The sequence below is a fragment of the Xyrauchen texanus genome, chromosome 46 (genome assembly GCF_025860055.1).
Source record: "Xyrauchen texanus isolate HMW12.3.18 chromosome 46, RBS_HiC_50CHRs, whole genome shotgun sequence".
NCBI lineage: Eukaryota > Metazoa > Chordata > Actinopteri > Cypriniformes > Catostomidae > Xyrauchen > Xyrauchen texanus.
In genome coordinates, this window is record NC_068321.1 from 14283256 (window position 1) to 14304169 (window position 20914).

Genomic DNA, 20914 nt, shown 5'->3' on the forward strand with positions numbered 1-20914 from the left:
TAAATCATGTTAGCATGGTTAATGTTTATGTCATGTGGCTATACCTATAAAACATTGTGTATTTTAACGTTTTTGGACTGGCCCCATTCAATTCTATTGTAAGTGCCTCAGTGCAACCACCATTTTAGTTTTAAATAGACATAGGACAAGTCAAAATTATTTTCTGTGGTAATCAACATTATGCCACATATCCTGTTGATTGAACTCAACTTGGGGATGGACACGATGGAAAATTCCAACACAACAGTTTACTGTTATGTGTACATAAATTAAACTCATTCAGAGTTCTGTGACAAAGCCTTTATTTCATTGTTGGCATATTTCTCTTAAGTCACCATGCTTCACAATGCCAATACTGTCAAGAACAGTAAATATTATACTACACCACTACTCAGGTAAACCTGCCTGTGTTTAAATGTATCACTGAAGAAGTTTGTGTTGAATATCAATCTTTAGATTTTTTTTAGATCTGCAGATGTACTTGTCAGTACACAGTAATTTAAATACATTAAAAGCTGTAAAACATAAAATTGTCATAACATTTAACAACAGTACCAAATTGGTACCTAAACATAATGACGTGCACATAATCACACTTTTTTTCTAAGTAATATTTTTGTCTTTTCCTGCATTTATTAGATTGTAAACGGGAGAGAGAGACAGGATATGACTGAGGAGAAAAGATGAATCAAGATTAGCAGAGGACTTTGAGCCAGGACTTAAACTCCGGTCAACCGGGATGCTACAGCTCCATATGTCAGAGCACTGCCTACAAGCCTATGGCTCTGAAAACTTCATCCCACTTTTAAGAGGCATCTGGATGGAGTAAACACGTGGTATCAGAAACACAAATCTAGAGCGGTGCTGAATCTGGACCCTCGTCCTGTAATACAGCCTGTTCTGGACTGTCGGAGGTTGGTGTGCCGATGTTCTCCTGAGAGGGGTCTTCAGAGCAGCAGCTAATGGTGGGAGATATTAAATCAGGGCTTGTATCACATGACTCAGTGCTCCGTTCTGATGTTGCGGTGGTAGCCACACTGGGAGGGATGGAGTCAAACTCATCATCATCACCCTCCAAGTTGGAACACTCATTGATGTCTGTTGTAAAATTGTAAAAGGCTGATGTTAAAATACTCTTAGACTTTAAAATAAGTTTGTGTATGTTAATATACACAACATTTTTAATTCTCTCATCATTTACTCACACTCATGTCATCCCAGATGTGAATGACTTTGTTTATTCTGCTGAACACAATCAAAGATTTTTAGACGAATATCTCAGCTTTGTAGGCCAACATAATGCAAATGAATTGTAATTGAGCTTTGAAGCTCAAAAATGCACATAGAAATATAGCAATATTAGTAATCCAGAAGACTACAGTGGTTTAAACATGTCTTCTTAAGCTATCTAATATAGTTTGCATTGTATGGACCAACAGAACTGAGATATTCCTATAAAAAAAATCTTAGTTTCTGTTCAGCAGAAGAAAGAAAGTCATATGCATCTGGGATGGCATGAGTGTGAATAAATGAGAGAATTAAAATTTTTGGGTGAACTATCCCTTTATTGATCATTTCAACATATACTAATACAGCATTATGAACTAACTAATGATTAACAAATATTTATTTATATTTACCATTAACCAAGATTAATAAATGCTGTACAAATTCATGAAATCTAATGCATCTACTAATGTTAACAAATACATATAAAAATACTGATTCAAATAACCATTATGTATTAGCAGTAGTCAAAATGGGTTGATTACATCTAAATGAGCAAAACTGTGGTACCAAATACAGCATGATCCATAAAAATGGCATAATAACTTACTGCTAAAGGCTTCTGGATATTGTTTTGCAATCTTTCCTTTTAAAGTCCTGGGGAAACACAAACTATTTTAAAACCACATTACTTATAGGATATAACTTATGCTACTATAAGAATGTAAATAATAAGGTGCATTGGGGTAATCTGGGACATTCAAAAAAAAAATACTTTTGATTTTCAATTGTCACCCAAACTAATTCAGACCAGTTAAAATATGGCAATGTCAACATTACTGTTTATGATGAAATGTACAACATTATGTAAACCATTATAAAAATGTCCCACATAATCAACTATCTCAAACTTCCCTAAACATCTCATTTAATTAACATATTTTGCCATAAACAAAATACCTTATTCGTCTAAAGATGCTGTCCAAGTCTTTCTTCATCTCAATTAATGTACGTGTGTGCGTTAGAAAGTGTTCATTCATCTGTTGTAAGCGCACATTGGACAGCCCGTTAAAGTTGATCAGCATCTCATTGGTCTTCTCAAACCGGTCCAACCTGGAAGTCATGCAGACATGAAACAACTTCTGCTTAAAATGAAATAAAAAAAAAAAAAAAGAAAGAAAGATTTGATACAGCCATTGCAACTACAAAAACTCACATGTGTCTCTGAGCTTGAATGATCGCGTTCACATCCTCAGAGTTCACCATGCTAAGCATCCTGTTGCAAAATATCCCAGAGGCCGTTGGCTCCATGATGATACTTCAAACAAAACATATTACCGTGATCACAATGATGAGCTGACAAATTTAAGACAGTCGCGTACGTAGAAAAATACTTACTGTATGAATAATCCGCTAAATGGGTTGTTTCAAAATATGTTGATTAGCTCCACACTTCGGAAATGTTTTGACGAAAAATGCTCATATTTTTTTTTATACATATATAATTGTAGAACGATGGAAATACATTTAAAGCTTGGGGTTTAGTTAGCCCACCGAAGAGCACGCAGACATTTTTGTTGTGATTTTGTCACATGACAGTGACGTCATTAACGAGGCGGGGACATTGACATTTGACAAGCGTTGATTGGCTCCCAAGGAAGAGAGTGGCGTGCGCTGATGATGAAATGTTCAAACATTTTGGGCATTTATTAATGAAGTAATTCAGTACATTTACCTTGTATTATTTGGTTAGAAAAAGTCGAGATCAAGAAGCATTCTATCAAAATTTCAATCTATCTGTAAATAAGAAATGTATTTAATTCTGGAGGAAAATTATTTCTAAGATGTTCATTTGGGTTTTTGATATGAGATTTTATTTGAATGTGTTACAGTTTGCATGGAAAAAAAATGCTGTATACTTTCTGACAGTGTTGTTCATTGTATATTCTAACAAAAACTAATATTTTTGCCTATTTTATTCCAAAAACCCAGAGTCTGGCATAAACAACTACTGTTGAAATAAAATAAAAAATAATAATATGAGTGTCTTTTAACCCTTGTTCGGGTAATTTTTTCCCCATTTGACTTTTCTTTTTTAAATTAAATATGGTTTCCTAAATTGAAACATCACAAGGCTTGGTGACTTTTCCAGCACTCTCCATCTGAACACACACACACACACACACACACACACACACACACACACACACACACAAACACATATACCCACAAGGAAGGAACTGGACTAGATTTGATGAGTCTATGTAGTTGTAAAAACAATTGTGACACTATTACTGATCCGGGTCAAATTTGACCCGCCATAGGAAAAGAATGGGTGAGACTATAACACAGAGCATTTTTTAAACATGTATAAAATAAAATCAATCAATCAACCAGCCACAATGCGGAAAATCAGGGAATCGGGTCAGACATTATGGGGTGAGACTCTAGCACATCCACAATGCAGAACACACACACATGCACAGAGAAATTAATTTGTGAGACAACATTGCCGAGCAATTTTTTTAATTTTATTTTGTAAAATAAAAATCAATCAACCACAATGCAGCACACACACACACACACACACACACACACACACACACAAAAGTGGACATACAGATCAGTGTCAGACCCCACATTATTGCTGTTCACGTCACTGATTTGAATTGCAAAGTCTTCTGTTTGTACACAAATTGTATTATCACTGTTCATTGCTGCTCATATCTGTTTATTGCTGTTTGTTTTATTGACATTTTTTTATGTTATAATAATAATAAACAACATGTAACAAAATGCTTTCTCTTCTCTTCATAATACCTCAGGTTTGACTGTAAGCATAATGTAGCATAATTGCAAGAGCTGATTCTTCAAAACAAGTGGTTGTCAGCTTTGACAAATAACAGTCTTTGATTATGTGAAAGTATATATATACAAAATCACAACTTGTGAAAAAACAAGTCGAAAATAAATTTGTTTCAACATTGGATTATAAAGTCAAGGAACATCCTTTTTAATAGATCACTATAGCCACCTACTGGCTTTCAATGTTATTTCATGTCATGTCATGTCATGTTATGTTTTTTATTTCACCAGATAGCAGCAAATGGTCCAGGTCTTCTAAGCAACCAAATTGGCCCGGTTGCTAGGTAGGGTTAAGTCACATGAGGTATACCTCCTTGTGGTCGCTATAATGTGGTTCAAGCTCTCGGTGGGGCGTGTGGTGAGTTGTGAGTAGATGCCGCTACACATCCTCCACACGCGCGATATCTCTTCCGTAACACGCTCAACAAGCCACGTAATAAGATGCAAATGTTGATGGTCTCAGACTCGGAGGCAACTGAGATTTGTCCCCCACAGCCCGGATTGAGGCGAGTCACTACGCCACCACGAGGACTCAGAGCACATTGGGAATTGGGCATTCCAAATTGTGGAGAAAAGGGGAGAACATTTTAAAATAAAATAAATAAAAAGAAAGTGTTTATTTTATAAATATGCATATATCATTTAATATTTTAAAAAGAGTTAAATTAAGTCTAAATACCATCAAATTGGGTGAAATGCAAAAGTTTAATGTCATTAATTTATTTGAAATTAATTTCCTTTATAAAAATCAAACAAATTTATGATTACCGTAATAAACAGTAAAGGTGTCAGTGTAATTAACAGTAACCAAGGGTTAAATTACATTTCAGTTAACTACACAGAACCTGTTAAAGCTTCAGGCTGGAGGGGCTGGTTGTGCCAAGTCTTTCTTCACCTTACCACACACAATTTTGTCCAAACACTGTCCTGGCACTGGCTCTCATGGCTCAGACAGCCCTTTAAGCATCTCAGGTTCTGTTGGAGCTTGTGCGAAATGTCACTTCTAATTCTTTGATGGCTTTGGCATGACTTGCTTGTACCAGATATTTGCAGGTTCCTCTTTTGGCTTTTGACATTCAAAGGTAGCACAGGCTTCTCATAATGTCACCCACACCTGATGGGAAGTTGAGCAGACTTCCTGGTTTCAGATGGCATATGACATTATGCCATAGGCTTATCTAGCACAAAATCTGAGCTGCAAAACTGAAAAACAAAAAAAGGGTTCTCCGATTCAGTGTACGTTCACCTGCTGTGCTGTAGGGGGCTGTAAACACTCATTCTAAACTGATCCTCGATCAGTGACGCTCACCAATTCATAATAGAAGAAGCCGTTCGCGTAGTCGAGTTCTTCAAAAGAGTTTATCAAATTCCAACACAATATAGTTGTTACTCAAATTATTTAAAGGATTTACTTTTGACAACAGGTGAGAAACTAACTTTCACAGTCAAGTAAAACCGACGAGGATAAAACAAAACATTTTCTAATCCTTTTTGTCCTGTCCTCCATCTAGCTGGCTAACATTAGCATCATTCCATATAGCGTTTGAAACTTATTAATTCATACATAAAAAAAAACCATTATATACGTGAAGATTTTATTTTGTGTCTAACAAATAAAATTAGTGTTAATTTTTAAATATAAGCGTATCAGGAGGAATAAAATGAACGTTTACACTTTTCTCTCATTTCAGCTGGTCACAATGGCATCAGACTGGATTGGCAATCTTGTTTCAATCCAATGTGGACCAACACTAGGAGTTTATCAAGGAGAAGTTTCTTCAGTAGACCCGACCAGCCAAACTATCTCTCTCAGACATCCCTTCCACAATGGAGTCAAGTGCACTGTGCCTGAGGTTACCTTCAGGTAAACACTTTTAGGCTACACGCCAACCTTTATTTGAAATGTTGTAGACAAAGGTATGAGGTTGGCACAATAAAATTAAGATTAGAGGTCGACTGACAGGGGATTTTGCAGATACCGATAACTAAGATGGTGGAAAATAGTTAGTTTTTTTTAATCGACTTATTTAATGTTTTTTTATAAAAAAAAAAAATTTATTCCCTTTTCTCCAAATTTGGAATGCCCAGTTCCCACTACATTTAGTAGGTCCTCGTGGTGGCACTGTTACAACTCCCCTCAATCTGGGTGGCAGAGGACAAGTCTCAGTTGTCTCCGCACATCTTATCACATGGCTCGCTGTGCACGACACCACAGAGACTCGCAGCATGTGGAGGCTCATGCTACACTCTGCGATCTACGCACAATTTACCACGCTCCCCATTGAGAGCTGAACCACTAATCACGACCACGAGGAGGTTACCCCATGTGACTCTACCCTCCCTAGCAACCGGGCCAATTTGGTTGCTTAATAAACCTGGATTCGAACTCGTGACTCTAGGGGTGATCGTAAGCATCAATACTCACTGAGCTACCGAGGCCCCGACTTATTGAATGTTAATAAATGTATTAATCTTTCCTTACTGTGATGTGCACAGACATAAAGGCTACAAGTCCAAAATGTGTCACAATGTTTGGTTGTTGTGCAACCAAAATCCCAATAATAATCATAAAAAATAAGATTTGGTGCATAACTTGGGACTTTTAATTATAACCGAGCCTGAAATGGATCAGAGACTCTTATTTTGAAATGTCTGTGTTTCCAGCTCACAAACACACAAAGGAAAAAAAACAGGCATTCTTACAATCGTTTTTAATGTATTAATAATAGAATAAATATAAAGTAAACATTGTCAAATGGGCTAATAAATTCAGTATGAGCAATAATTAATATACAGAAGATCATCTTATAGATCATCTGCGATCGTTTGTCAAATGTCATCCTTTGTGTCTTATTTTTATAACTTTTAGTATTAATATTTTTAAATAAGTCTATAAAAAGTGATGAGTCCGTTACGGTGCTCTGTGTAAATAATAACCAAATTAAGCTTTTTGTAGCCTATATGCTCACAAAAAGGGGTTTTGCCAACAGAGGAACACGAAAGTTTTAATAATTCATTGAATTAATAATTCAACTATCTGCACGATTAATCGGTAAAAACTATATATCTGTAGTAAACTATAGTAAACTATAGTAAACTATATACCTCTAATTAAATATACTAAGCGGGTCACTTTGTTTGAGGTTGGTAAAAGTTTTTTTTGGATAGATCATCCCATCAACAATATTTTACAAGTTTTACTGACCAAAACAGGGAGACTTCTATATTTAAATTACCTCTGTGATTGGCTAACCTATTCACAAATTACATTTTGGGTTGCAGGTTTGCTCTAGGTTCCAATAGCTGACACTACTCCATCCGTCAATAACCCTTCTTTAGCAAAAATACTGTTTTCCATTATATGGCCCCGTTACTAAATTACGAGGACCAGTAGAATTTAAATAGACATTTCTGAACAAAATGCAATTGGTTACTTTACTAAAAGTGTCTTCCTCTCTGGTTCACAGTGCCATGGACATCAAAGATCTCAAAATCCTTGAGATCCGTAAGAATTCCACTGAAGTTCCAAAGCAGAATGGTTCAGACTTCAACCCCACATTGACACAGCATGGTGCATGCAAGGATACGGGTGGCGTTGTCCAAATGAACAGTGTTCCTGTGACAGTACCTAATAAAGCTGAGCCCAAATTACAGGAAGGAGGTGTGTCTCCACTCCCACACTACTCGAAGAGTTATGGTGAACGTCACATGGACATGGCTGTCCAAAGTAAAGGCTTTAGAAGAAGACACAACTCCTGTGAGTCTTCTGTGTCATTTGATTTTGAAAAGGATCTATCAATGATTAAAGGGATAATTCACCCAAAAATGAAAATTCTCTCATCATTTACTCACCCTCATGCCACCCCAGATGTGTATGACATCTTTCTACTGCAGAAAAAAACTAATATTTTAGAAGAATATCTCAGCTCTGTTGTTCCATACAATGCAATTGAATAGTGACCAGAACTTTGAAGCTCCAAAAAGCACATAAAGGCTACAAAGTAACCCATGAGACTCCAGTGGTTTAATCTGTCTTCTGAAATTATCCAATCGATTTTAGGTGAGAATAGATAAAAATGTAACTCCTTTTTCACTGTACATCTTTCCATTGCATTCTGTAGGCATGATCATGGATTACTTTTATGCTGCCTTTATGTGATTTTGATCACCATTCAATTGCATTGTATAGACCTACAGTGCTGAGATATTTAAAAACATTTTTTTTATCTGTTTTGCAGAAGAAAAAATGTCATACATGTCTGGGATGGGATGAGTAAATGATGAGAGAATTTGAAATGATGTATGAACTATACCTTTAAGTTTTTAAGCAGTAAAATATTTTTTTGCGCCAGTTAAATCACCAAATGGAATGGCGAAAATTAATGATTGAGTAATAGGTTTTTAACAAAGTTGTCCAAACACTTAAGCTTTAACTTATATTTTGAGGGGAGTAAACAGGTTGTGCGAACACTTAAACTGTAATGCATATTTTGAGGGGAGTGAATGAAATTACAGTTACTTCATGTTTTATAGGGTCGTCTAGTTGCAGAGGTCCAAATCAGGTCACGCCTAAAAAGAACGGAGTGAAGAATGGGGGTCATATGAAGAATAAAGATGATGAATGTTTTGGAGACGGGATGGAAGATGTTCTTGATGAGGACTTCGACTTTGAGGGAAACCTCGCACTGTTTGACAAAGCAGCAGTGTTTTCGCAGATTGAATCATCAGAACGGCGAGGCAATGGTGCAAGATCTCGAGGGACACCTGGAGAGCAAACACCATCACGATACCGCCATGACGAGAACATTATAGAAGCCAAACCTGTCATCTACAGACAGATCACAGTTCCACATCCTGAAACAAAAGAGTATAGCACTGGTAAGAATCTGAATCGTTGTGTACAAATTGTTCACACACAAATTATTATAATTTCATATGAAAAAAAAAAGATGTTGTTTAGTGTGTTTCGAATTTTGAAAATGGCACAAAAAGTTAAACATTTCCTGCAAACATGGCACAAAAACTTGCTTGTGTTACATTTTGGCTCTGTTCTCTTTCCGTAGACTCAGGGCTGGTGGTACCGAGTATCTCTTTTGCTTTGCACAAGCGTTTGTTGGCTGCAGCTGAAAGTCATGGTCTGTCTCTAGAGCGCAGGCTTGAGATGACGGGTGTATGTGCAAGTCAGATGGCCCTCACTCTACTTGGAGGCCCAAACAGGTTTGTGGGTCCAATTTCATGTAAATCCTCTCATTTCATCTTAAACAGACCTAATCATAGTTTGAAATATCTGGATTTAAAGTCTAGTTATAATTGGTCTGGTTGTGGGATCTCTCTTCGCCTAGATTAACCCCAAAGAATGTGCATCAACGGCCCACGGTGGCCCTGTTGTGTGGGCCTCATGTCCAGGGAGCCCAGGGCATCAGCTGTGGCCGCCACTTGGCCAATCATGAAGTGGAGGTCATCCTTTTTCTGCCAAACTTTGTCAAGATGTTGGAGGCCATCACCAGTGAGCTTGCACTCTTTGGCAAGACAGGGGGAAAATTGGTTTCTAATGTGAAAGGTGTGCCACTATTGCATTCATTTCATATTCACATACAATCTTAAGGCTTGGTCACATTTACCTTTTGCACAGCATCAAAGAAGGTTACACTCCTATGAAGGGGTGAAATTTTATAGTGGCAAGAAAAAGTATGTGAACCCTTTGGAATTACTTGCATTTATGTATAAATTTGTCTTAAAATCTAGCTTGACCTTCATCTAAGTTACAATAATGAACAAACACAATCAGTTTTAACTATAACACACACAGTTTTGTATTGTTCTTGTACATATTGAATACATAATTCAAATATTTACAATGTAGGTTGGAAAAAGTATATGAACCCATAGGCTAATTACGTCAACAAAAGCTAATTAGAATCAGGAGTTGGCAATCCTGGCATGCAATTAGTTAAACCAGATTGGAGTTGTGGGTTAGAGCTACTTATAAAAAGCACTTAAAAAATGTTAGTTAATTATTCACAAGAAGCATCTGTTGATGTGGACGAAGACCTACGATCAAGAATTGTTGCTTAAACTGGAAAGGGTTACAGTCATCTCGAAGTGCTTAGATATTCATCTGTCCACAGATAGACAAATTGTCTATAAATGGTGATGATTTAGTACTGTGGCTACTCTACCTAGATGTGCCCATACAGCCAAGATGACTCAAAGGGCACACCACAGAATGCTCAATGAAGTAAAAAAAGAACCCTACAGTGACAGCTAAAGACTTGAAGGAATCTTTTGAACTGGTCAACATCTCTGTTCATGAGTCTACTATACGGAAAACCTTAAACAGGCATGTGTCCATTGCAGGACACCACGAATGAAGCCGCTGCTTTCCAATAAAAACATCGCTTGTGTGCCAAAGACCACCTTGACACTCCACGATGCTACTGGGAAAAAATTTTGTGGAGTGATGAAACTAAGGTTGAATTGTTTAGGAAAAACATGCAGCATTACGTATGGCATAAACATGTCACTGTATACCAACATGAAAACATCATCCCAACATTGAAGTACAGTGGAGGGAGCATCATGATTTTGGGCTGCTTTACTGCTTTGGGGCCTGGACCGCTTGCCATCATTCAGGGAAAAATGAATTCCCAAGTTTATAAAGATATCCTACAGAATAATAGCAGTAGAAGTTGGGTGATGCTGCTTGACAATGACCCTAAACATTGAAGTAAATCCAGAATGGCTTCAAAAAAATTCAATCCACCTTTTGGAGTGGCCCAGTCAGAGTCCAGATCTCAGCCCAATAGAGATGCTGTGGAATGACCTCAAGAGAGCTGTTCACACCAGACATCCTAAAAATATGGCTGTTAAAGCAGTTCTGTAAGGAAGTAAGGTCCAAAATTCCTTCTGAACATTGTGCAGGTCTAATCCCCAGCTACTGGAAACACTTGGCTGAGGTTATGGCTGCCAAATGAGGATCGAGCAATAATTAAAACAGTGGGTTTACTTACATTTTCCACAGCACTGTGAATGTATAGTGCGAGGTGTTCAATAAAAAGACATGAAAGATATAATTGTTTGTGTGTTGTTAGCTTAAGCACATTGTGTTTGTCTATACTTGTTACTTTGATGAAGATGAGATCACATTTTATGACCAATTATTGCAGAAAACCAGCTGATTCACATACTTGTTCTTGCCACTATATAATTTGACTAACCGTGCCTTTATAATCAATGATCCATTTCCATCCGCTCCCCTCTTGTCTCACATACCATTCTTACAGACACCCACCTGAATGTTCTGTTTGCATGGGCTTGAGATATTTTGTCTTGGAAACTTGCTCTTTGATTTGCAAGAAAATATTTACTTTGCAAGCCACCCACCCTCTTTACTTATCATACCAGAACACATCTGTCAATGGAGGTGTATGTTGCCTTATAAATGTCATCTTGGTTAAAAGTTAAACCACATTAGTGACCCTTAGTTTAATCAGCCACTCATTAAAAATACAATTCTTTACCATCCCCAGACTTACCCGAGACACCCGTTGACCTGGTTATAAACTGCCTTGATTCGCATGAAAATGGATTCTTGAGGGACCAGCCCTGGTATAAGGCCGCTGCTGACTGGGCAAACCAGAACCGAGCCCCTTTATTAAGCATCGACCCTCCAGTAAGTGGACAGGAGCACGCAGTAGAAGCTAAATGGTCTCTTTCTCTAGGCCTCCCCCTGCCTTTGTCCGAGGGGGCAGGCCGAGTCTACCTATGTGACATCGGCATCCCTAGACAGGTGTTTCAAGAAGTGGGGATCAAATACCACTCCCCCTTCGGGTGTAAGTTTGTCATCCCTTTGCACTCTGCATAAGCCATACCTTCTTCGGTTTGGGTCAAGGCTCACTGAACCAGTAACTGCCTTAAAGATTTTAAAAGAACAGAAGTCAGTTTGAATGTTGTGACAAGCCTTTCTTTGCTGCACAATTGGAACTTTGCTTATTTTTCTCTTGAAATTCTTCAGTGGGGACAGGATAAGCCCCATCAAAGGAAAGTGATGGGAAAGGATACCAGCTCTTGTGACAACTCTGATATTAAAAGCAGAACAAACATTAGAATATTCTCAGTGTCTCTGTTTCATTCTGAAGTCTAATAGTCTTACAATAATCCTTCAGATGGCCGTTTCAACATATAGACTGATCCTTTTGTAAGGAACTATTTTCAATTTTTATAGTCAAAATTGTGAAGTTAATTCCACAAAACCATCAAAACAGCTAGGCTCACACTTACGGTGCGTGTCAAATTCCATTCTTATTTTGTTTACTTAAAGCATCTCAAGTAGAAGTTTTAACTTCAAAGTCAGGTTTGCAGATTTTTTCTCCTGCGAAAGATGTCAGAATCTGCTGTAAATGGGGGTTTTGCTTTATTCTTTTTGTACCAGTGTGATCAAAGTCAGTGTTAGTTGGCACTGAGATTGAGACAGTATATTGCTTGCTAAATTTCTTCTTACAGATGTTGAAAAAAGCATTATTTGCTGTGACTATTGACCAAGTCCAGTGTGTTGTAAATATATCAGAGATTGATTAAGTTCTTGTCAGTGAAAATGTTGCACACTTGAATGTCATGGAAGGTAAGTGTACTATAAAACCAGTCCATGATATGGGTTGGCATTGGACCAATACTGACCAGTTTTAAGCAGTTATTGTCCAATACCGACTGCCATTATATTTGTGCATTCTTACTCCTCAACAGATTTTCTAGAGGCAATAGCTTGAAGCATTGTTTTTCCTCATTTTCATTTATTTGCCCTTGAGTGCTGATTCGCTCTCAAACAGTTTATTGAAATCCTGTTTTAAATGGGTTTCAATTCATAGAGTCATCATCTCTTGTTTGGTTATAGCAAACAATGATCTTTTATTAGGGGAGTTACTCCACATATTACAATAAAAGTTTCTAAAATTAATTCATGATTTTATTATAGGTTACACATCCCATCACAAAACCTCTGTCGCATCTAGAGCAAGTGAAAGGTCAGTACGGGTAACAAATTATGATTACCAGTAGTAGTTTTTCAAAACAAGCACTGTTAAAGACAAAAAAGTTATATTTAAACCATCAGATTACTAAATGCCTTATAAGTTAAAATGAGAGGCACTTACAATTCTAAAATACTCTTAGTTGGTGTACAAACAAGATGCATTTGTGACAATAACTTAATTTGGTTTCAAATATGTCCATGTCCTGAAATATGAATGACTTTCATCTCTGTACAGTCAGTTGACTGCTGTCTACTCCTAACAGCTGGAATAATGTACTACTTTCATCAGACTAATTAGCTTTTTATCTTTAAGCTTTTTTTCTGTTATGTCTTCTGAATTTGAATAGCAAATATTTTGTATTCATTCTCCCATACATCATTTAGAGAACACCTTTCTCCTAATAGTTTTTACTGTTATGCCATTTCATCTTTATAATTTCAGATTTCTATAAATTTACAACAAAGCTTAGACTCTTTTTTTATGCTTCGTTCAAAGGCCTTGCCTGCATTTTAGGCAGTGTGTAAGAGTACAGGTCATTGCTATCTGTTTTTAGTTACATTTTTTTATTTTTCTTTGTTAAGCTGTGTACAATCTATGTGGAATCTCTTAAGATGACTGCCCCAGATGTCTTTTTGTACTTGTTAAAACAAAAGGGTTTAGAAAAAGAAAACGGAAAATAACAGACCTGGCACATCGGCTATTCTCAGTTGTGGGGAAATTTGAAATGTGACATTTGTATTTTCTTTTGTCTTTATCTCTTTATTTTACATTTGTATGTGGACTGTAAGGTCTAAACGGTGTAATTTTTACAGTCTCTGATGGCTGCTCGAGAGCCACGTGGCTCCTCAAAAGTTGCTTTTGACCTCCAAACAAAGATTGAATGAATCATTATGACAGTTATTGAAAGCATTAATAAGTAAATGATGCTAATATAAGATTGCACTGCCCATGTATTGAGAACCCGGAATAAAAAAAGTTATTGGTCTATCATTGCTGTGGATGAATACATATATGAGAACTTGTATGTTTAATTAATGAATAATACAGCAGTTAATGAGCAAATGTAGCCCTTAAAGAGCTTAAGAAGTTGTGCCAAAATCACTTGTTGGTCTTAAAGTTGTAGCTATCACATGATAGACTTGTTACTTGTTCTTCTTTGGTAGTTTAAAAATATTACTACTGTACATGTTTTTTTTTAAACAGAATATATGTTTGCATTCAGCTCCAAAAGAAAAGTTAGTTTCACTTTAACAACAACTGCAGAATGCACTGAGTAATTCACTTGAATATTGTTTGAAACACAGCATTTACTTAGTTTTATCTGTTAAAATGCAGGGTTATTTAAACAATTCATCCATTTAAGAGTTAACTGAGAGTGAATTTTGCATCTAAAGCTTATTTGTGTTATTCCCCACATTTGTTATGGTGACGTCATTGAAAACATCTCTGAAAGTTCCTAGAGGTTTGTTTGGTTCAGTATCAAAGGATTCAAGCTACTTTTTGCCATTCTTGTTTTTTCTTCACAAAAGGATAAGATAAAGGTTGTTAACATTGCATACTTTTACCAGTTATCTCTGCACCTGTTGTAAAAGGCAAGACACAATTTAGTAAATGAATACTATTTGACTTGTTTTAGACAACGTTATTCCCATAAATTGTGAATTAGTGACATATCTGTTTAGTATAGTTCTGATATCACTGTCAACCTTACATGCTTAACACTGTCAACCGTGAAGTTTAAAGAATTAATAAAGAGAATGGAAATAAAGCTTTACTGAGTTGGTTTGTGTTATTATTTTAGTCCTCTTCGAGGTCTCCATCCACAATTACTATAAAATCACAATACTACAAACTTAAGAGAAGTGTACTTTTAAGTTTCGCACCCAAGCATACGTTATGGTACGGACCAACGTTACATTTTACAATGTGGATGTCTTTTGTGTTGTAATTCTCAGTAAAAACACAGAATGTCGCTACAATCTCATCAACTGTGAAATTACGAATCCTACCATGGTGAAGGTCCAGCTCATATATATTAAGTAGGTCCCTTCATTGAATATTAAGTAGCATTCCGTTACGTAACCTCATGAATATATCTTCCTGGTGACGCTTTTGCGTTAGAAAAGCAAGACGGAGCGCAACGAATTAACAACGCAGGTGTCTCGAGACGCGTTTTTAACAGTTGAAGTACTTCTGTGACAAATTTAAAATAACACCAAGAAACGAACATAAAAACGATCGAAAAACAGCACAGACGGACACAAAACCGCGTTCGGTGTAAATGGCACCTAGTTGTGTTCGTTAATTCGCCAGTTAACCCCCGCCCACTTTCTAACGTCTGCTTTTCAGCGAATCGGTTAGGCGAACGTCACGTGTTGTAATTAATATTAATAAGGAAGGCTCTCACTAAATTATACGTAATTCTCACAGTTGTACGCCTTTTCTAAAAGACGCATGCGTACAAAACAAGGGCTGTCTGAAGAAGTGCGTTTCCTTTTCAAAGGCCTGTGTGTTAAAGACAGCTGTATCTCCTGGGTGTGCTGCGCTGCGCTTCCGTAACGCTTAAAAACGGCTCGCTTCAGCGGCTCACCTCTATCGACTTCAATGGTCAGCAAGGCACCGCAACAGTTTTTTAGTTGAAGCGCGTTTTCTTTACACACGCATTGTTTTACATTAAAAACGCATACAACCGCTGTTGTCGTAACGGTTTAGGGGTTATATATTTGTATGCACGGACAAGCCGATCATCTTTTGTCTTCGTTGATGTTAGAGGACTTCGGTCAGTTTCATTGAATGCAGAACGCTAGTCCATCTGAACTTAGACCGGAATGAAAACATTTATCTTCTGTCTACACATTCTGGTGGGTTGGACCCTTATGGTGTGCATGGACTAAGTGGACAATCCTAAAAACATCTCAAACTTTTAGACATTTGGACACCAACGGTTGCATCAACAGTACGTATAGGTACAGTTATCTCTTGTATTATTCCAACATACTGGCTTGATCTTAACCACCCTTCCTTTGACTATTTTAAAAACAACAACATTTTGCATTGTTCTTCGCTTGCACATTCCCACAGTCTTTTGCATGTCTAAGAATGGGTGCATTGTAGTTTAGAACATTTGACAAAATTAAGTGCAATGTGTCTGCTTCACAGCTGTCCAAATAAGAACCACTTGAGGGGCTGGGAAGAGACAAAACATGTCTTTGGAGGTCCATTATGTTTTGTTAAGCATCTAAACAAAACCTTGTTAACCTGTATGACTTTCTTCCTTCCTTTGGGAGACAAAGAAAATTAGATGTTAGAGTATTATGTATAGACAGTCTCAGTCACCATTAATTTTCATTGGGGGGTTGTTATGAAAGTGAATGAGACTAACATTTTGCCCAACATCTGTTTTTGTGGTCCATGGGAAAAATACTAAAAATATGTGTTTTAAACAACAAAAGGGTGTGTAACTGATGACAGAATACACATTTTGGGTGAACTATCCATTTGTATAACGTATGTGTGCAAGATGCATTGATAAATGTTTTTGCATTTTTGTTAGCAATAATTATTTTAGTATAGAAAATCGTATGGTATATTGGCAGTATGAACTGGTGAGGTGCATTGTTCCTTTTTCAATCCTGAATGCACCATATCAATTATTTTTTACATCAGCAGGATCATACTGGGAATATGTTGTTGTGGCTGTCTAAAAGCCTAATAGCAGCATTTGAATGTGAGTCTGAGAGAATATTGTCTATTTGATTCCAGCTGCTTGTGCTTTTTCTGCAGAACGTTCCCTATTTTGTTATTGAGTTGTTATTTTGCTTCAAGGTAACATGAAATACAGTACAATTATTTACACGTAAACATCGCAACCAATCAATTATGCTTTGGAGCCAAATTAGTTACTAGTATGTTTTCATAGTATTTAAAAGTGAAAAATATAGTTAAATTCATATTATGTTCTTAATATTGCACTAAGCTTCCGCTGTGTGGTTTAGTACCATTAATATTAATGCACAAGAGATGCATTTAGAAAGGCTGAAATCTGAAGGTTACTTCCTCCTGCTAAAGTGCAGACTTTAACCAGGCAGTCACTGCACAATGTTTTATTATGTCACTGTTGTCAACATACAGTATGTGTCTCTGTGTATATTTTACACCATTTCAGACTGCCCTTAGTTATTCAGTCATTTAATTGATGCCTACAATTAAAATATGCCAATTAAAAGCAGAGGCCCTCCTTTTGAAATGCATCAATGCAAGAAATACTGTCTGTTTCCTTTTGTTCACACCTGCAAAGAGCTCCTCAGTTGTGCTTCCTTGCATCTGCTTCATTTGAAGTATCTGTCAGAATCAATGCTCTGCGATATCTGTTTTTCTGGAAACTGTCATTTACAATGGGATTTCCCCTGCTTCTAAGCTGCTGTTTTTTGCTTGCTAAGAAAATGGTTTTGTGGTGTACTGCTGTACAAATTAGAGCAGCGCTGTTTTATTTTGCTCCTTTTCCAACATAAGTTGTTTTTACTGTCATATGCTAATTCCCTAATTAGAAATACTGCTCCATTTAAAAGTCAACACTTCCTCATACAGTCTGACATGTGATACAGACACCTCATTGCTGCACTCTACAACTCTCAGCCTATTTTAAAAGGTTATGTTCACCAATAGAAAAAGACCATTCTGATATCACTTTTAATTTCTATGACTTTCTTTCTTTCTTACGTGGAACACAAAAGGAGATGTTATGCAGAATGTTCGCATTCAAAAAATGACTAAATCAGCCCCGTAAAAGGATCACAAATTTAGTCCATATGGCTTCGGTGTTATATACATTACATTACATTACAATTACAGTTATACATTGATAGGTGACTTTGACCTTAAATATATTCACAGTATCAGAATGTTCACAGTTCATATTTTAGAATTTAGTCAGATGAAATATTGAATTGTAGAATGTTAATGAATACTAAATAAAATATGTAGTGCACAGAAGCGTTCAGGCTGAGATAAAATGGAGATAATCCTTTTGAAAGTCTTACCCATGAGTAAGATCTGAATGGGGTCTTATAAACCAAAGTTTTGATTATGTGATGACTGATTTGTGAAAATCTGTTAAGTTTCAACCAGTCCACTTATAAGAAGAACACCGTAGTTCTCTATGTTTTGAAGTGGAGCCATCAAAATGTTGGAATATACAGTAGATGAACATACATTCTTTTATGGTTGCATCAAGCTGCCATTTTATTATTTGCTGCTGTTTTTTTTAATTGATTTTTAACTATAAATAATAAATAATTATCATTACCGAAACTTTAAATTATTAAATGCATAATCTGATCATATATCCTTAGGTTAACCATTAGACATATTACAAAAATATTTGTATTCATCTGAAAATATATATTTTTTAAAGATGCTAATTTGTTTGGGGTGTTTCCATAATGAGATAAATTGTTTGTTGGGGTTTTATTTTATAAATCAGGTAAGCAATCATTACTTTTTTTAGAGCCTCTACCATGTGTTATGTAAAGTTAAAATAAATTGTGATTATTTTACAAATTAATGTACGTTTTGGCCTGGGTTTTGTGTAGTGGTTATCCGATATGGGTTTTCAATGGCCGATGCAGATATCATTATAGCCGATATACCTAAATGTCGATAAACATAATAAATTGTAACAAAAAAACACCTATTTCATGCAACATTTACTCAAATTTGCATTCGCATCGAGAAAAACAAATCTTGAAAATAGAAAGTGTTGACTATCCTTTGACAAATGTATTGGTAGATTTTGGAACTGACACAAGGGAAAGTTAACACTTCTGTTAATCGGTCAAGTGAACACTGATCGGCCAATGTGATAAATCGCACAATCAAATATCGTCAGATTAATCAGCATCACTAGTTTTGTGTGTTGATAATGAGAATTTGTTCATCATTGAAAATGTTAAAATATGTCTTTATTAGGCCTGTTGTGATTATTAAATAATTGTCTGATCGTGGTTATTTATTATAACCATGGTTATTTGAGATGACTGTGATCATTTTGCACTTTTAAACTCCATTTTACCGTCTAAAAAATGGAAGGAACGGCATGTTTGCATATTTTGTGATTACCCTGTCTTCAAATGAATTTTGTAGAGGTTTGTGAATTCTGGTGAAATGTGCAGAGATTTCTGCAGGCTCAAATTCCTTGTGAGCTTGGTCATTAGCCCTTCCTCTTACTCTCTTTTACATGGACACTTAAAAAATAAAGACATCTTGTAGTTATATATTTGGTTGAAGAACTCTTGTTTATATTGGTAGTCTTTTTGCCTCCCTGCTGTCACAGTGGCTTGTTGCTTGATGACAGGGCAGCTCAATTAAGCATCAAAGGGAGTTGTATGAGCAGCTCTGCCCAGAGGGGAGAGTGTTTGCAGGGTCAGGCTGTCGAGAGACGCCCCCTGCCATGACGCTGGCTGGCATGGAACCTAAAGACCTGCTAATAGCACAGCACAATTGGAATGAAGGAAACACTGAATGGGAATAATTATGTTGGCTAATGACACATTCTGTTTTATACCAAAATGCTCAGTCTGACCCTCATTAACTGTGGCCATTACAGAGCAAACCACATTTGTATAGCAGTCTTGGTTTTTGTGCATTCATATCATTATCAAGTTGTTCTTTTATGATGAAATGATATTTAGTCATGGATATTTTCTTGCATTACATAAGTCACATTCTATCACATTCTAATATTTCTAATATTAAATATTTCATAATTGAAAGTGTAAATCTTTTTGTATCCACCCAAGCCATCTGCTCTACTCTGCAATTCCCTGCTACTATCAGAGGAATGCTTTTTCTTCCAAACCTGAGGACTTTTACGTATGAATATTAATGACATGCAAGAGGAGTTTTTTGGCACTCAAGTGTTGAGGGTCACCCAGAACATCACAGTGTCAACATTACTGTGTAATTACTTGGAAAAAGTTGTGTTTAATACTAATAAACAATAATGACAATGTGACATGATGGGGCTAGACTAAAACTAGATCACTTCTATTATAATCTATGAAGCCATCTACACTACTTGTTCTTTATAACGAAAGGGAGACCTATTGCTGTGAATGAGGCTCTTTTGATAGATGAGACGATCGCATCAGTATCTTAATCCTGTCAGCAGAGAAAGAGAAACATATCGTGAAATACTTGTATCTATGTTGTATTGTGCTGAATGTAGTAGGGGGAGTGGCATGTAGAATACCTGAGGTCAGAATCTTTGAGCCTGTTGGATCTTGCCTGAACACACTGATAGTAAAAGTTATGAGATTCGCATACCATAATGCTGCTTTTCACCATTTCCCTTTTCTTTATTACTCAGAATCACACATCACACATTTTCATTGGAAACACAATGGAAAAGTACTGTGGAAGCACCATAGAACACTGAAGGAAATACTTTGTACAGTACATTAAGATTCAATCATGTACGATGGATTTTACATAGTACTCCAAGGTCCTTTTAAAGTATAACATGGTACTACCATCGTACAAACGTTGTCCAAAAAAAACATGGTATTATTACGGTGCTCCCTTTCAAAAAAGCAATGTGATACTTTATGTGGTAAAGTGATGTTATTAAATGGTAATACTATAGTACTTTGAGATTTTATATATATATATATATATATATATATATATATATATATATATATACATACATACATACATACATACATACACACACACACACACACACACACACACACACACACACACACACACACACCATGGCACATGTACAAAAA

At 36.4% G+C, this 20914-nt stretch overlaps 3 protein-coding genes across 5 annotated transcripts in view; 2 read left to right on the plus strand and 1 right to left on the minus strand.

The window, feature by feature from the left end:
* Window positions 1-291: 291 nt before the first annotated feature.
* On the minus strand, window positions 292-2805 carry LOC127638517 (kxDL motif-containing protein 1-like). Its single transcript, XM_052120074.1, has 5 exons — window positions 2626-2805; window positions 2444-2545; window positions 2188-2340; window positions 1838-1884; window positions 292-1098 (listed from the first exon to the last, which is right to left on the minus strand). The coding sequence occupies exons 2-5, from the start codon at window positions 2536-2538 to the stop codon at window positions 854-856; spliced, it is 540 nt and encodes a 179-aa protein (XP_051976034.1). The 5' UTR covers window positions 2539-2545; window positions 2626-2805; the 3' UTR covers window positions 292-853.
* Window positions 2806-5413: 2608 nt separating this feature from the next.
* On the plus strand, window positions 5414-14878 carry LOC127638374 (enhancer of mRNA-decapping protein 3-like). 2 transcript variants are annotated; one of them, XM_052119866.1, is made up of 7 exons: window positions 5414-5516; window positions 5784-5956; window positions 7560-7849; window positions 8626-8970; window positions 9156-9309; window positions 9435-9652; window positions 11622-14878. In XM_052119866.1, exons 2-7 carry the CDS (start codon window positions 5793-5795, stop codon window positions 11954-11956), a joined length of 1506 nt encoding a protein of 501 aa, XP_051975826.1. In that variant the 5' UTR covers window positions 5414-5516; window positions 5784-5792; the 3' UTR covers window positions 11957-14878. The 2 variants fall into 2 exon arrangements, with proteins under 2 accessions (XP_051975826.1, XP_051975827.1); XM_052119867.1 differs by having other exon boundaries at window positions 7560-7753.
* A 759-nt stretch (window positions 14879-15637) lies between these two features.
* LOC127638593 (tyrosine-protein kinase CSK-like) overlaps window positions 15638-20914 on the plus strand; it is a 32243-nt gene continuing 26966 nt past the window's right edge. The window contains exon 1 of one of the 2 annotated variants that reach the window (XM_052120173.1): window positions 15638-16087. The gene's annotated coding sequence lies outside the window, so the exon portion shown is untranslated. The remainder of the gene's footprint in view (window positions 16088-20914) is intronic. The other variant, XM_052120174.1, reaches the window with a different exon arrangement.

Bases quoted from the DNA above. Each gene is read 5' to 3' on its own strand.
- LOC127638517 (XM_052120074.1), bottom strand. From the start codon at position 2,538: ATGGAGCCAACGGCCTCTGGGATATTTTGCAACAGGATGCTTAGCATG. The intron at 2,341-2,443 runs GTGAGTTTTTGT...CATGACTTCCAG, and splicing joins ATTCAAGCTCAGAGACACAT to GTTGGACCGGTTTGAGAAGA. The intron at 1,099-1,837 runs GTAAGTTATTAT...ATTTTACAACAG, and splicing joins ATATCCAGAAGCCTTTAGCA to ACATCAATGAGTGTTCCAAC.
- LOC127638374 (XM_052119866.1), top strand. From the start codon at position 5,793: ATGGCATCAGACTGGATTGGCAATCTTGTTTCAATCCAATGTGGACCA. The intron at 9,310-9,434 runs GTTTGTGGGTCC...CTCTTCGCCTAG, and splicing joins CTACTTGGAGGCCCAAACAG to ATTAACCCCAAAGAATGTGC. The intron at 9,653-11,621 runs GTGTGCCACTAT...TACCATCCCCAG, and splicing joins ATTGGTTTCTAATGTGAAAG to ACTTACCCGAGACACCCGTT.